This window comes from Zea mays, chromosome 1 (assembly GCF_902167145.1).
Source record: "Zea mays cultivar B73 chromosome 1, Zm-B73-REFERENCE-NAM-5.0, whole genome shotgun sequence".
Taxonomy (NCBI): Eukaryota; Viridiplantae; Streptophyta; class Magnoliopsida; order Poales; family Poaceae; genus Zea; species Zea mays.
In genome coordinates this window covers 275,710,353-275,726,691 of record NC_050096.1, presented here as the reverse complement: position 1 = coordinate 275,726,691, position 16,339 = coordinate 275,710,353, and the positions used below count along the sequence as shown (strand labels likewise).

The 16,339-nt window shown below is 42.3% G+C and overlaps 1 protein-coding gene across 1 annotated transcript; it reads left to right on the top strand.

Moving 5' to 3' along the window:
• Positions 1-3,868: 3,868 nt before the first annotated feature.
• Positions 3,869-12,527, top strand: LOC100282191 (3,4-dihydroxy-2-butanone kinase). The gene is made up of 20 exons (NM_001155103.2): positions 3,869-4,080; positions 4,208-4,281; positions 4,362-4,425; positions 5,143-5,255; positions 5,344-5,391; positions 5,859-5,930; positions 6,014-6,103; positions 6,734-6,907; positions 7,191-7,274; positions 7,810-7,865; positions 8,760-8,890; positions 9,368-9,460; positions 10,047-10,111; positions 10,469-10,612; positions 10,697-10,740; positions 11,078-11,161; positions 11,258-11,325; positions 11,410-11,522; positions 11,595-11,690; positions 11,844-12,527. The coding sequence occupies exons 1-20, from the start codon at positions 4,041-4,043 to the stop codon at positions 11,973-11,975; spliced, it is 1,785 nt and encodes a 594-aa protein (NP_001148575.2). The 5' UTR covers positions 3,869-4,040; the 3' UTR covers positions 11,976-12,527.
• Positions 12,528-16,339: the final 3,812 nt, after the last annotated feature.

Below are 16,339 nucleotides of genomic sequence, written 5' to 3'. Positions count from 1 at the left end.
TATAAGTAGTGGACGACGAGTCGGAGCCGAAGGTGGAGGGCGACGAAGAGCCGGTCTCGTAGTAGACCACTTTCTTCATTTTCTTCTTCTTGTCACCTCTCCGTTGTGACTTGATGGAGGAAGAGGATTCCTCCTTATGCTTGTGGCCGGACTCCCTCGAATGGGTTCTCCCCAAGCTTGCATACTTGTCACTGCCGGTCACGATCTCTCTCTTGGCGTGATCTCCCGACATCACTTCGAGTTGTTAGACTCTAATGAAGCACCGGGCTCTGATACCAATTGAAAGTCGCCTAGAGGGGGTGGATAGGCGGAATTTGAAAATTATAAACTTAAGCACACGCTACAAGCTGGGGTTAGAGTTAGAATTAAATTTGAGCCCGAAAGAGAGGGAAAACAAATCAACCAAGAAATAAAGCAGATGAACACGATGATTTGTTTTACCGAGGTTCGGTTTCAAAGAACCTAGTCCCCGTTGAGGTGGTCACAAAGACCAGGTCTCTTTCAACCCTTTCCCTCTCTCAAACGGTCATTTAGACCGAGTGAGCTTTCTCCTTAATCAAACAGGTCACTTAGACCCCGCAAGGACCACCACACACTTGGTGTCTCTTGCTTTGATTACAAGTCACTTGAGAATAAGAATGGTAAGGAAGAAAGCACGATTGCAAAAGCCAATCGACAAGAGCGACAAATAACACACGGATCACTCTCTCGCTCAAGTCACTAATCACTAATGATCACTTGTCTCAGTTGTGGAACTTGGAGAGATTGGAAACTTTGATTGTGTCTTGGAATGGATTGGTAGCTCTTGTATTGAATGTGAAAGATTGGAGTGCTTGGATCCGGTGAATGGAGGTGGTTGGGGTTGTATTTATAGCCCCCAACCACTTCCTAGCTGTTGCCTCTTTCTGCCGACCGCGGACGGTCTGCGCCCCTGGTCCGGACGGTCCGCCCCTGCACATCAACGGCTGAAATCGCAACGGTCAGCAGTAACGGCTATATCAACAGCTATTTTGCATTTAATGTGTCGTCAGATATCAGATAAAGGCAGTCGCGGACGGTCCGGTCGTGCACCCCGGACGGTCCACGAGGACGCTATAATTCATTTTACAGAACCCATCACCTTCGGGTTTTTCGGTTCTTCACCGACCGGACGGTGCTTGCTTTTCCATCGGACGGTCCGTAGTGTAGACTTGTGTTTTTGCAATGGTTCTGTCCGAGGCTCACCCTAGTGTCGCGGACGGTCCGCCGCAAGGGCTCGGACGGTCCGCGCTTAGGTGATTTTCCAAAAAGCTTCTCCTGTCCGGAATAATCTATGGTATTCTGGACAGTCGATTTAGAATAGTTGTAGATGAACTTATGCCCCTGTGAAATGATTAACTAGTCAAACTGGTTAGTCCACAAGGTTTGTGATGGTCGTCAAACACCAAAATCGATTATAGGAAATGTTGAGACTATTTCCCTTTCAGCCTCCGCTATCATAGCACTTGCTAATGAATTGGCCATATCTCGAAATGACTACTTTATTCGATTTGAATACTAGCTTGAACCCATCTCGACATAAGAGAGATCTCGTTAGTGTTCTTATTAACTGAGGGCACATGTTGCACATTCTTCAGTCACATGATCTTTTCTAAAGTAAACTTTAGATCGATCGTACCAATACTAAGAACAGTAGCATGTGAGCCGTTCTCCATCATGACAGTTGAACCTCACCTGACCTGGTACGATAAAAACATGGAGATATCAATATAAACATGAATGTTGGCTCATGTATCTATCCACCAATCATTAGATTGACATACAAAAAATATATACAGTAAATTACCGTACCTAGATCCGCTAGGATCACCAATAGTCACGTTGGCAGACTTTTGCCTTGGCTGATTTTTCTTGCCCTTGCGGTTCTTGCACTTCTTGGCGAAATGACCATTTTCACCGTAAGCAAAGCACACAACCTCATCTATGTTCATCATCTTCTTCTTCTTTTTAAATTGAGTAGTCTGATTGAGCTTATAATTCTTCTTTCCAACATGCTGCATCACGTTGGCGCTAGACTGTCATCCTGACACCTTTTTAGCATTCTTTGCCTGAGCCTTCTCTTCCACATCAAGACCATCCAACAAATCCTCAATAGAAATTTGTTGTCTTTTATTTTTCAAAGTTGTAGCAAAGTTCCTCTATGACAAAGGCAACTTTGCAATAATGCCACCTGCTACAAACTTAACAGGCAAGATGTGTCCATGTTGTTCGAGTTCTCTCACAATAAGTTGAAACTCATGGGCCTATTTCACGACAGAACAGTCATCAACCATTCTAAAGTCATGGTACTGCTCTATCATATATAGCTCATTCCCAATGTCTGAGGCATAGAACTTGTGTTTGAGCGCCTCCCGCAGTTCAGTAGCACTCTTGATGTTCATATAAACATCACACAACTAGTAAAATAGAACGCTAAAAACATATCCGACGAAAACCGTCGTAGCTGTTGTAAACTCCTGCACCTCTTTCCCAGAGCCACATCTGAGCTCTCGTTTGCCATATATTGAAATTCACACCAATGAACTTATTCAGCTTCATCGCATGAGAGTGATTAGTCATCACTAAAGGTTGTATCAGGTTTTGAATTGTTGGAAATAACATGAATTTAATGATGAACAAAATGATCTTGATAATAATAAAATGAACAACATCATGCTTCATAAATGCATTACTCATTAACGGTCCATAATCTAATGCTAGTGATTGAAGGAATACGAGAATAAACGACAGAGGAAGCATAACCATTCTCCCGGTGGGGTTATTGACACTAGAACATTGCAAAAGTACGGGAAGCAGACCGGTGAGGACAACGACGTTGGAGTGGAGGAAGTAGACGAACAATGAGGCAATGTAGGCTTAGGAGATTCTGCTCTCCCAATCCTGATGGTACGTCGGCGGCGGTACGGAGAAGACGAATACTACGAAGCGCTCTGGTGTAAGGAGGAGAAAAATCTGTACCGAGGGACGACATCTTGTCCTCAATATTTACACACGACATGACAAAAACGGACAAGTAATCAGCCGTGTAATCACAACACTAACGTGATTGATTCACAGCCAATCAATTAGATCAATCACAATTAACGCAAAAATAATTACTTGTCAAAATAGACTAGCGCAATTTTCTCCATGCATGCAAAATATCAAGTGACAAAAGGAAGTCACGCACCCGCAAGCGAGAAATTGCCGGACCATTCACGCGAATGGCAGGCGCCCGCACCTATTGCCCCGCCCGACCCAACCCGTCGAGGCGAGCGAGCGCGCACGTGAGTTATTTCTTTCTCTCTCCTCAATGACTTCAACCAAGCGGAGACAACTCAACCATTTAAGTTAGCCTTGCTCTACCTGAAGTAGCAAGGTGTTACTAAAGTTTCTATCATACCATGTATGTGTGATTGAGTCTTTGTGATTTATAGGAATTATTATGGGCCAAGCCCAAATTCTCTAACAGATTTGTAGATCACTAATAATTTATTCGTTTTTTATTTGTCATATTTTAGTTAAAAATAAACTAGCGAGCGATAAATATTGCAGAATAGAGGTAGTAGTCGATGTGCTATTAGAGAAAAGATATATTATTACATGATATATCTCTGGGAGAAAGAATTGCCTCGTGACATCAAATTCTTTTTCTCATAATATGCTATTAAGATAAATAAATATCACATTTAATTAATAAGTACTTTCTCTGTTCGTTGTTTTTAGATTTTCTAGATATATAATAGGATTATTATCTTAACAATACACTATGTTTACGTAGAAAAAGAAGTATGTGTCTTTACAAAGAGGGCCATTACGGTAAGGCTTGATTTTTCTCAGTTTACTTGCACTGCTAACTCGCTTCTATAAAAGGATAAGCTCCCTGTGCAAGCAAAAGCCCACAGAACGAGTGAGGCCAGGCGACTTCATACTGCTCGCCTCGCCGTCTTTCCCCCAATCTGTTGCTCCTCCAAGCTGCGGGCGATCGCCGTACCCCGGCCGCCGCAGGGAACCCCCTCGCCATGGCCTTGCAGGGGAAGAAGCTCATCAACAACCCCGACGGTAACAGCCTGTCACCACCATTTGCCCCTATTTCTCGCTAAATTTCAGACAGTTTTTCTTCGATTTCTAGGGTTTAATCGCGTCCGATGGTCCCTACTGGGCCTCGTTCTGTTCAACCTTTTTTCAGATGTGGTGACGGAGTTCATCGAAGGGTTGGTGGAGACTTACCCGGGTCTGCAGTACCTCGACGGGTTCCCTCAGGTGTTTTTTTCGCAACAGGAAACCATTTTGAGTTGTTTCGGCAAGCATCGAGTGACTGAACTCCCCTGAAATCTGTGCAGATTAAGGTCGTTCTTCGTGCTGATGTCGAGCGCGGTTCCTATGACAAAGTTGCAGTCATCTCGGGTGATGTTCTGTGTTCTGCCTTGGCTTCTCCAAACTATGCTTTTGTACTACTTTTCATGTGAATGTGATGGTTTCTGCTTCGAACTATGCTTTTGTTCTTATTTTCACGTGAATGTCATGGTTAATTCCTATATTACATTAAATATATCCTAAATGATTGGGAATTCTCCTGTTTCAACTACTAGATATGATAACTTAAAATAAATCTGATGGTAGTTCGCAAGAAGTGGTTGCGATGTTAGTAGGATTGCTTCAGTGTGATGGTTATCTTCCTGACCAGAATTGGCGAGATATAGTGTTCTTTTGCTCAGCTTACCTTACATTTAAAGTTCCACTTATTGAGCTAGTTGCCTGGAGTTATGATTCTTTTTATACTAAGTACCATGTTGCACTCCGCTTGGAGACATCACTGCTGGAAGAGTAACAGATGGCGGTGTATTGCATGGACCACTTGCATGTCATGGCACCATCATACAGAAATCTGCCAGTTGTCATGTCAGTCTGCATGTATATAATCTCTCAATCGCTTAGTATGTTTCCTTGTTTGAACTAATAGTATGCATAAGCATATGTATGGCCATACTGTTTATTTGTGTCGAATAGGAACTTCTGCATTAGAAAATATCTTCATTGGTAACTTTCATGGCTGATGATTGCTGGGATATTTCCATTTTTTCATGTCAAGCTCAATTACTTATTCTAGCGCCTTGTTTATAGGTGGTGGAAGTGGCCATGAACCTTCCCATGCTGGATTTGTTGGGCCAGGGATGTTGACAGCTGCTGTTTCTGGAGATGTTTTCGCCTCTCCACCTGTTGATTCTATTTTAGCTGTATGTTTCTTTTTGATAAACCTATGTCTAGCTTCTTAAGTAGCTTAAATCACCTTAGCTGACATTTAATTACATCTTCTTACTGTAGGCTATTCGAGCTGTAACTGGTCCCATGGGGTGCCTTCTAATAGTAAAGGTACTCTCGCTGTGATATATGCTTTAAAATATCAAATCATGAGATGAGGGATCTTTTAGTACACCTGAGGATTGTGCAATATGAATATCTGATGCTTTGGGACTGTGCATTGTTTATATTTATTACCACATTAATAACTACTATTTCCTCCACCTATCATCCTGTGTTCATGCATGAATGGATAGAGAGGAGGGATAACATTTGCTTTTCTGAAATTTGCTTGGGACATCAGTTTTATTTCAATAAGGCTATGGTACATCTGTATTTGCTTTGAAAGGGGCCGGACTGTGGGATTTTTGGATAACTGTGTATGCTTGATGTAGGGATGCTGGTACTTTTTCTCCATTATTTTTAAACTGCACTGCTCCATTTTGTTCAGTTTTATAAGTGTAAACTGTGAAGCAGAGTACTGCTCTCATCTTACTAAGCTTCATTTCTTCTTACCTTCAATTGCCAAACATTTTCAGAACTACACTGGTGATAGACTCAATTTTGGATTAGCTGCTGAGCAGGCAAAATCTGAAGGCTATAAGATGGAGGTTGATAGACACAAATATTACTATGTTGTGTGGCAGATCATATTAGTTTTAATGCCTATGTATCATTTATCTTCCAATTGTAGATGGTCATTGTTGGAGACGATTGTGCCCTTCCTCCACCTAGAGGGATAGCTGGTAGAAGAGGTTTAGCTGGAACAATTCTTGTGCATAAGGTATTTTGTTGTTGCCATTGTATTTTCTATCCTAGATTTTCCTCTTGGACTCATCGCCAGTTTCTGGCATGTTACATTCTTTCACTCAGCCAAGTTGACCTGCAAAAATCTTTTTAACACTCATCTGATCTGCTTTTTCATTCAAGCAGCCTTTTCCATCTGATTTAAGTATTTAACTATTCACTATGCTCATCTAAAATAATGGGAGTGCCTTTTTAAGTAAGCTGATGTGGTATCTGGCTATCTGCATGAACACTAAACAATTTTTTCTTGAACACGCAGGAGGGCTACATGTCATTATATTTAGATGAACACTAAACACTAACCAATAGTGATCTTAACTGGATTCTAAGATATACTGCCTGTTTATGAAACACGTCTCTAATCTAAGCCTGCATCCTGCACATCAAATATAGTGATTAAACCTTGTACAGCTAGTTTGCTAGACTTGGAATGGTGAAACAATAAGTAATAACTAGGTTTTCAGTAATCTTGACTGTTGGCATATGCAATCCTTTTTTGTTGGAAGAAAATCTGACATTGTATTGCATGGATTTCAAACTTTAAGCAGCCAATGATTTCTTGTGAGCTTCGTCCCGCGCTCTAATTTCAAGTTTGTTTAATCCATAGGTTGCTGGGGCCGCAGCAGATGCTGGTTTATCTCTTGCAGAGGTTGCCGCAGAAGCAAAACATGCATCTGAGGTTGTTGGTACGATGGGAGTTGCACTTTCTGTTTGCACATTGCCTGGGCAAATAACTTCTGATCGTCTAGGTCCAAGGCAAATGGAGCTTGGCCTTGGAATTGTAAGTTTAAACCACATCTGTTACTATGCTCATATAATTAAACAATTAGCATAGTTAGGTTTAGTTGTAAGGTTTTGTGCATTAATTTTTGTTTCCTACATTTCTGAGATCAAAACAGCTATCCATATGCCTGAACCTTTACTTATGGTTTCTGTTGAGTTTCAACTCTAGCCTACCCTAACTTTCTTGGGACTAAAAGGCTTTGTTGTTGTTATTGTTGCTGCTGCTGCTCTACATTTCTGAGATCAATAAATCTGAAATTAAAACATCTATTTGTTTCCAGCATGGAGAACCTGGAGTTGCTGTTGTTGAACTCCAGCCAGTTGACGTAGTGGTAGAACATGTCCTTAAACAGATATTGTCACAGGTCAGATTTTGATCTGCAATGTTTGTTTAATCCTCTACGTTTATATATTTGTCTTTGTTGAACTAAATGCAAAGTTTATTTGTTTTCCACACCACAGGCACACATAGCACTACATTTTCTGTCATATTTCTCTGTTTAATTCAAAATCCTATTTTGCATAATTTGCGAAGTCTAATGCTGAACTGTGTGTAGCGTCGATTAATTATTTGGAAAAGGCAAAAACTGTAGTTTGTCTCAGACATATCCTTTTTTTGTTTACCAAAAAAGTATCATGTTTTTATTAAGAAAAGACAACCCTGGATTACTGGAGAGTGGAGAGGTAATGATTACAATGGGGATTGAATGTGTATTCCAAGGAACGAGGACTAATCCTCTCCTGCTATGGTTTTCCTTAAGTGGAACATTATACAACTGTAAACTGTTTATCTGTTTCACACTCTCCGTAATGGCATTATGTAAAAAGGGGACTTTCTATGGCAGTATAGCTAGCTTGTATGCTTTTAATTATTCATTTGGTAGCCTTGCACCCTTGCAGGAAACTCAGTATCTTCCTGTCACAAGAGGTTGCAATGCTGTTCTCCTAGTGAATGGGTAATGCAAATCTGAACATTTCTCGCCACTGTATAAATTGAATAATATTTGTGGAATCAGTAGAACTAGGTTAATTGTATCTTGTATGTATTCCCTATATTTTTTTCATCTTTCATGATGAACTAAGGTGCACATTTTCAATGTTGGTTAGTTGGTTTTGGTGATCTCATTGCTCATTCTTTTTTATGGGTTACTGTGGAAATCATTTCCTGTAAACTTATCCTGGATATACAACACTAGACTTGAAGCAGTGAAAAAATTATCGTACATGGAAGAAAGCAACAAGAAATTAAGGATTATGAGTATGTTTCAGTTGGAGACTTCTATTTTCCCTTGTCAATGTCAAAGGGATCTGGTTGGAAGGTTGCATATCAATGTCACCTGTACCCAAGTCGTTATCTTTTATGGATAATTTCTTTGTTTACTGATGGTGGCCGGGGTAAGGGGCATCCATTTTGAATTCCTGAAAGATTACTTATTACCATCTCTATAGCACCTCATTACGCCGCTCAGATATTCCAGAGGTTAGGAATAGCTGGAAAGGCTCACAGGACTGATTCAGACATAGCATTAGAAATGTTCTCTTTTCTTTTTCAAATATAACTTTGGCCTTCCTACTACATTAATAACTTCTGCTTATTAGTTGTTACAAATGTATTTTTAATGATAAATATATATGAGAGGATTGGGAGCTTGTGGCAGCATGTTTATGATACTGTCTACCTATATCAAATCCTACTTAGAGGTTAGAATTCACTTTTTTCTGATGATCTCTTTGAAAGCGTACATTACTTATTTACTTTATCAGTGTAGCTATTTCCTTTCTCCCCACTGTTTGTTCTGAATTGAGTACAGTTTGTAACTTTGTTCTTTAACCCCATCTCTAATTTGCAGATTAGGAGCCACTCCTATCATGGAACTTATGATTGCAGCGAGAAAAGCAGTTCCTGAGTTGCAATTGGTGTATGGCATTGCTGTTGACAGAGTCTACACTGGCACACTTATGACATCACTTGATATGGCAGGTCAGTTTTTTGCGCGATTCTTCGAAATGATGATGTGAATGAGCTTTGTCATCTCTACATTCAGTTAACATGATTTTACCAAACCTTGCAAATCATTAACTGGTCAAGGTACCTGCTTTGCTCCAACTGTCACACCCATAACAAAAATGTTTTATATATTGTTCATTATCATCTGATATATGAACATAACAGTTTACTTAAGTGGAATTGTTTATCTAATCACAATGCATAAAAAAGGGCGTACCCAGTGCCGTAGGCTTCCCGCACTGTGCAGGGTCTAGGGAAGGGGTATCTTTAAGCGCCAAGCCTACCCGCATAAATATGCAGAGGCTGGGGCCGGTTACTGACAGTAGGCTCTACCGCTGCACCAGGCCCGCTCTTCTATCTAATCACAATGCATATGTCAGCATTTTATGTTGACTCAGCTTCTTAAGTAATCAGGAAGGCAAAATTGTTTCAGACTCTTCCCCTTTCCAGGATTATCTATTACCATTATGAAGTCCGGCGAAAGCATTTTGAAGAGACTTGATGCTCCCACTAAAGCTCCAGCTTGGCCTGTTGGTTCTGAAGGTGAGTTAATTTGACCTGAGAAAAGCCAGAACGACTTATAGTTCGGAATGGGGGAGTATCTACCTTTAGCTAGTGTGCTCTTAAACTTTAATCCAGATCCAGTGCTCTAAAAGGTACTAGGTGTTCGGTGAGTTCCATGTCTACTGGCTAATCAGTGCTATGCTGGTGGGTGGTTGGTGCTAGGAGGAAGGATGTGACTCACACCTAGGTGAAGGCTTGCTGGGTGGGTGGGACGATAACATTTTAGAACAATGCTGTAGTCAGTTTATTTCTGGTGCATAAGTTGGAGTGTTGGACCTATACTGTTATGTTCTTTCCATTATTTTTCCCCTTCTACTGTCATCTAACTTGCCATGTGTTTCCTTTTCTAAGTACATACTAAAGATACTTATGATCCGTGCGAACATTGATCGGAGGCTGTAACAAGTGTAGGTTATTTAGATAAATGGGAATTTATTGAGACACATAGACTGCTATTAAAACCTCTGATTCATGTTTTCAGCACAGGGAAGATATTTTAAGCTCTATCAGAACCTTTGAATTATAAATTAATTTTCTAAACTTAGTGTTGATCACTTGACTGTAGGAAACCGTCCACCAGCAAAGTTTCCTGTTCCTCTACCACCATCACCTTCAATGAAGGATGACGAGGTAAAATAAATTCCCTATTTGAATTTTTACTATCTGTTTTCTGAGGCCATCAGTTCACTTGTGATCTAATGCGGAAGCATGCAAGAAGTGCAAGTATTTGTTTGCTGATTCTGTAGGGGTTATGCGTGTACTTCTTTTATTCTAAGCTGTTATGTGGTATTGCCGTATTGCTCTGTCTCAGTTTCGCAATGCCAGATGCAGAGAGAATGGGAAAACAGTGGGCTATGTTGTCCCTGTCCTTTTTCATGGAAAGACTGTTCTGCATTTTTTTGTCTTTTATCACACTGGCATATGCATGCTCATCAGTTGCCATTTTCGCGGTCCCTCAGTTATCATGATTTAGTTATTCTTCTGCAGATTCTTGCTCCATCTCAGGAGCTGAGCAAGCAAGGGTGTATCCTGGAGGCTGTTATTGAAGCAAGTGCTACTGAAATTATCAATCTCATGGATAGCCTAAATGAATGGGACAGTAAAGTGGGCGATGGTGACTGTGGAAGCACAGTGAGTCAAATAGTGTTTTATCAATTCAATGTTCATTTGGCTACTGCTATTTTAGGATTTAGTAACTTACTGCTGTTTTTTTAGATGTATAGAGGTGCAACAGCTATTCTTGAAGATATGAAAAAGCGGTAAGTTAAAAACACTACAAAACATTGGCAAGAAGTTTTTTATTCTTGAAACGTAGATTAGAAATCTGATAATTGTGCCGCTGACGTGTGATAAAAAGACTATGAGCTCCCACATTGTTTTACTTGTTTTAGTATAATTTAAATTATAGCACCGGTTCCTGTCCAGTGGAAACCATATACATGATGCTGATGATTTTCTCATTAGTTTTATCACTGTATCACACTTCATTTCCGGCCAGTGTCCTTTTCTGTATCATTTTCCTGATGTTATAGATAGTTCTAAGGTTTTCCCATGTAAAGTTTGACAAAAAAATAGTGCATTTTTTCTCTATTCCAGTTACCCTATGAATGATGCAGCGGGAACAATAAATGAAATTGGGGCAACAATCCGAAGGGTGATGGGTGGAACAAGTGGAATCTTGTATGATAATTTGTGCTTTGGTTGCCCATTTTTTCTTATTGAATGTATGATTACTATGGAATAAACTCACAGTTCCTATTTCCTAATATACTACAGGTATGCCATACTCTGCAAGGCTGCGTATGCAAGCTTAAAGCAGAGCTCAACTGTCACTGCGAATAAATGTAAGCAATGTGCTTGATCTTTCTGACCATATATCATGAATTGTACTTTTACATACTAAAAAAAGCCTTGGCGCTTTTCTACAGGGGCTGATGCTTTAGAGGCCTCCATTGCTGCTGTTAGCAAATATGGTGGTGCCAGCGCAGGATACCGCACAATGTTGGATGCCCTAATTCCTGCTTCTGCTGTTCTGAAACAGGTTGCTTCTTGATTCTACTTTATCTCCCTGCACAATTGTCCATGGTTATCTGATAAAGTTACCTCTGAACAGAGACTTGAGGCTGGGGATGATCCCGTGACTGCTTTCATCGCGTCTTCTGAAGCAGCATCAGCTGGCGCTGAATCCACCAAACAAATGCAAGCGAAGGTATATCTCACTCACCCTACTCCACACATCTTACGTTTAAGCTTTGTACAACCTTACTGTTGCAGGATCATCGAGCAAGAATGATTTTATTTTTTTCCTCTTCCTTGGATAAAGATTCTCATATTTACATAAGAATTTGGACCGCACTTGCAGGCTGGACGGTCATCATACATCGCTCCAGATCTCCTGGCCTCAATCCCTGATCCTGGTGCAATGGCTGCAGCTGCATGGTACAGAGCTGCTGCCCTTGCAGTGAAGAACAAAGTGCACGGTTCAAAGAGCTAGTAGCATACGCAATGCTTCATTGCTAGACCCAAAATAGACTGACAGGAAAAATCACTGGGGCATTTTCTCACTCCCCTTAGATTTGGTTTCCGCTTGTGCTTTTGCATGGGCCGAGAAAAAAAATGACTTCCATATTGTCTCACCCTTCTCACATCATACAAAGAGATGTTCAAAGAGTTCGTCGTCCGTACAAGTTAAGGGAAGCTATGCTTTTGCACTGCCGTGATATCTCAGCATGCTGTCAGTGTTGGAATGACCATTGTTTAATTTGCCCGAGTTTCGTTTTAATGGCTGAGCCCATGCTGTCAGTGGTGGGAATGATCGTTGTTTATTCTGCCCGAGTCCCGTTTCAATTGTGCGCATTTCGGTAGGATGTTTAACAAAAAAACGTTGTCTTTGACCGAGGGGTAGTTTGCACTACTGTTGACTTGTAATGTTTTTTATCTTGATCAATGGCTTGCTGCATGGTTTCTTTCTTTCTGGGCAAGATTCTCGAATGGAACCTAAGACGTCTATTTATCGAGGTTTTGCATATCATGACCAAATTATCTTGAGGAAAACTTGTTACTCGTACTTGCCTTTGTATGCCTGAACATCTAATTGTTTTTGTGGTTCCGCAATTTGCACTTTGATAGCCCGTAAATAAAATATTCAAATGGAGAGATGCCTATTTAAAAAAAAAGAAAAGCAACTGAGCTATTAGATTCCTTGGTGAAACTTGTTAGACCGTCTTCAAGAATTTCCAAAACCCACTCCCAATCTTGACCATTCTTGATTTTTTTTTAAATTAAAAAGCATTCTCCAACAACCTCATATCTCAACTCAAACTTTCCACTCTTAGGGCTAGTTTAAAAAGTCAAATCTTCTTGGATCCTTGTCTTTTTTAGGGTGAGCAATCCTAGGTATCATTTGAATAAGACATTTAGTTATTTATGGGAGGTTATTCCTCTCGGGATTTGTCTTCCTTTGCTTCTAAACTAACCTTTAAAAAACAAATCCATTTGGGCTCAGTGGCAAGGCAAATGACATTGGTGACGTCTAGGCTGCCGAAGTTTTGATGGGGATGTCTAGACCACATGAGACTTGACTAAGAGCGGTAGGATAGGCTGGGGGACCAAATGCAGATGGGTCACAGGGGCACTAGTGTCGCGTGCGGGAGCAGCGTCAGTGATTTTGTAGATGGAAAAACAGAGATGGTTGTTTAGAGAAAGCCACATGGTCAGTCTTAAGAAGAAAGTCCAACTCAATGGTGGAGCTGGAGGAGGATGAGGTGAAGTGGAAGTCTATGTCGTCAAAGATGATGTGCCAAGATATCAATAAACGGTGGATGGTGCGGTTAAGGTATTGGTACCCCTTGTGATCATGGGAGTAACTAAGAAAATTATATTGGGAGGAGCGAAGAGCAAGCTTATGGGAAGCATTGAAAAAAGATTGGGGTAGCACACATAGCCAAAAACACGAACTAGTCATAAGAGGTGGGTGCCAAAAATAAAAAATGAGGTGGAGTACTAATTGTCTTGGTAGAAAGGCGATTAAGGAGGTAGGTGGACCTACGGAGGCTCTTAGCCTAATAATGAGTAGGAACAGAGGCCTAGAATAGTAAGGAGCACATGATGTTGTTGAGAGTGCGAATCATACGCTTAGCCTTGCCATTCTGGGGAAGTATAAGAGCATGACATCTGGAGGTGTACACCATGGGAGAGGAAGAATGATCGAGAGGCATTATCGAACTCTCGACAATTGTCACACTAGACGACCTTAAACCTATGACCACACTAAGTGGAAAACTAAGTGAAGAAGTGCATAAGGGTCATAAAGTTATTGATAGTCATCTAGAGGGAGTGAATAGGTGATGCCTGCAAAACACAATTAATCCAAATTAAGTGTTAGTTCAAAACACTCGGAGTGAGAAGGAGAAGAGTTTCTTGCACTTGATTGCTCTCACAAGATTACATAATGAACTTGAGCAATATCACAAGTGAAGAACTAGAGAGTAGAGAGGTAGAATAAATCACAAAGAAATCAAGCACAAGAGACAAGGAAATTTTATCATGTGCTTCAGTCAAGCCTTAAATGCTTGCCTGCAACATGTTGTGGTGTCCCAACAGACAAGGGTTGCACTCAACCCCTCTCAAGCGATCCAATAATCAACTTGGGTGCCACGGTTCTTCCTTATATGTTTTTGTCGAAGAAAAGATCCTCGGGCCCCTGAGGCCCACCAGTCAGAGAGAGTATTGGGGAAAGGTCTCCAGACTACAGGGGCCCACTGGTCAGTAGGAGGGTAAGGAACCGTCTACCCTAGAAGCACCCACGTGAAGCACCGAGCCCGGGGTTGGGTGAGGCAGAGCTAGAGAAGGGGACCGGGTGAATCGAGAGGAAGCCACTCGAGTGGATTCCTCGTCTGGCCCAAGACTGACCCACCATAATTTACCAACCACATTAATTACGCTTGGCACCGAGCCACATTAGGTGAGTCGGTCCACCTCCCACTCATGACCTGTGAGTCCATTGGTCTGCAGCGCACTCATAACCTATTGAGCCTAGGCCTGAATATACCGACCATCTGCATGACCCGCAATACGACGAGACACATCGAGACCTAGGCTACAGAGGTAGTAATGAAGGTGTGGTGCTCCACGCCGTCCATACTGCCTGCCATAAAGGACACATCCATGAAAGCCCAGACAACCAGGGTGCAAGGTGACAAGCACAATTTACCAGGGTAGAACGTCTCATTTTACCGTGGCTCAATAGCCCATTCTAAGAGAAGGAGACTATAAAAGGGGAGGGTCGTAGATGGACACAAAGGAGGACACGAGTGAGACAGACAGTCCAGAAGACCTGGAGGATCACAAAGGCCGGAGTAAAGGAGCGAACCACCATGATGTCCAAGGATTAGCAGAGAACTCTAGTCCCGCAGTCCTAAGGTATAGCCACACATAAGAGACCTAGGAGCTCTTCTTCCCTCTCTCGCCCGCTTGTAACCCCTACTATGAGCATTGAGCATCAACGACGCCGATAGAGCGAGCCACCGAAGACTAGATACAAGGACATTTTGTCTGAACCAGTATAAACCTCACGCCGATTGAGCACACCATCCTGAAACCAAAACTCACACAAAGAAATTTACTTGTCAGAGCTAGGTTCCAAACACCGACAGTTGGCGCGTCAGGTAGGGGCCTTGCACGTTCTCGCCGCGACACCGATCGGACCCCCGAAACGACGATTCGTTTCGAGAACCTCGACTTCGTCCTCGATGGCAAAAAGGAAATGGTCAGTAAGGTTCGTATTTACCCTCCAAGGCTAACAAGATAAGGCACCAAAATACAATCCATATGGGGCCAACCCCTCATATGATGGTCTGTGGGCCTTCTTGTCCTACGCGGAACTTTCCATGCTTTAAGAGAGGGAAAGGTTGCCACGCCATGGCGGCTCTAGCGGCAACCCTGGCGTGTTTCCACCTCACCTGTGTCACGCCCCGAGGGTAATCGTGGCTCTCGTAGCCGACGACCACCTCCCTACCATCGACGATCTGAAGTTCGTAGGGATGGTCGACGACGGTCGGGACCTCGCCTTCAATGCACTTTGCTCAAACTCTGACGCAGACCCTAGCTCTCCTACGAGCTGTGAGGAAGGGCCCTCTAGTGACGAGGAGAATGGAGTACGCCCGACCATCGTGACCCTTGCCCTCCTAAAGGGACAAGTGCCGCTGGCGGCACCAGTGAAATGGGGCGCCACGCGTGGCAGGAACTAGAGGGACCATCAGGCATGATGCCTCCGATGAGAACGGAAAAAGGGGGCCATCAGGCATGTTGACAGAAGTGGGTCCACACCCCATTTGTAATCCCTCGAGGGTTATGAATAAAACGTGTTTTCGAAACTATTCTTGGTGTCAGACATAGGACAAGGGGAGCGAACCCCAACCTAGGCCCGACTCACCCTTTCTCTCTCTCTCTCTCCATCTCTCATCCCCTCAATAACTCACATGGAAGGAAACACGATGGACATAGAGGTGGACAAGACTAATGATGAAGGAATCAATGGAGTGATGAGCGGGAACCCCCACCGAAGGACCAACTACGTTACTTTTCCTTTCTGAAACTAATTGCCTCGAACTTTCTTATTTTACGTCAAAAGGGTGCTCAGCAAAACATGTTGTCACACCGCGTCTCCCTCCCGGCCTCCCAGGGGACCCTCGACGGGAAGGGGGCCAAAAACAACGTAATGCGAGGCCCAACAATCGAACCTTAAGGGAGGGAGCTAACTAGGGAAATCTTGCCCACATCTTCATTATAGCAGACCTAAGGAATATGTGACACAAATGGAGGGACTCGACGGGTAAGATGGTTGTGACTGTGAACGCT

Coding starts and splice junctions, on each gene's coding strand:
- LOC100282191 (NM_001155103.2), top strand. CDS start 4,041: ATGGCCTTGCAGGGGAAGAAGCTCATCAACAACCCCGACG. Junction 4,282..4,361: donor ACCTCGACGGGTTCCCTCAG/GTGTTTTTTTCG, acceptor AAATCTGTGCAG/ATTAAGGTCGTTCTTCGTGC. Junction 8,891..9,367: donor GACATCACTTGATATGGCAG/GTCAGTTTTTTG, acceptor TCCCCTTTCCAG/GATTATCTATTACCATTATG.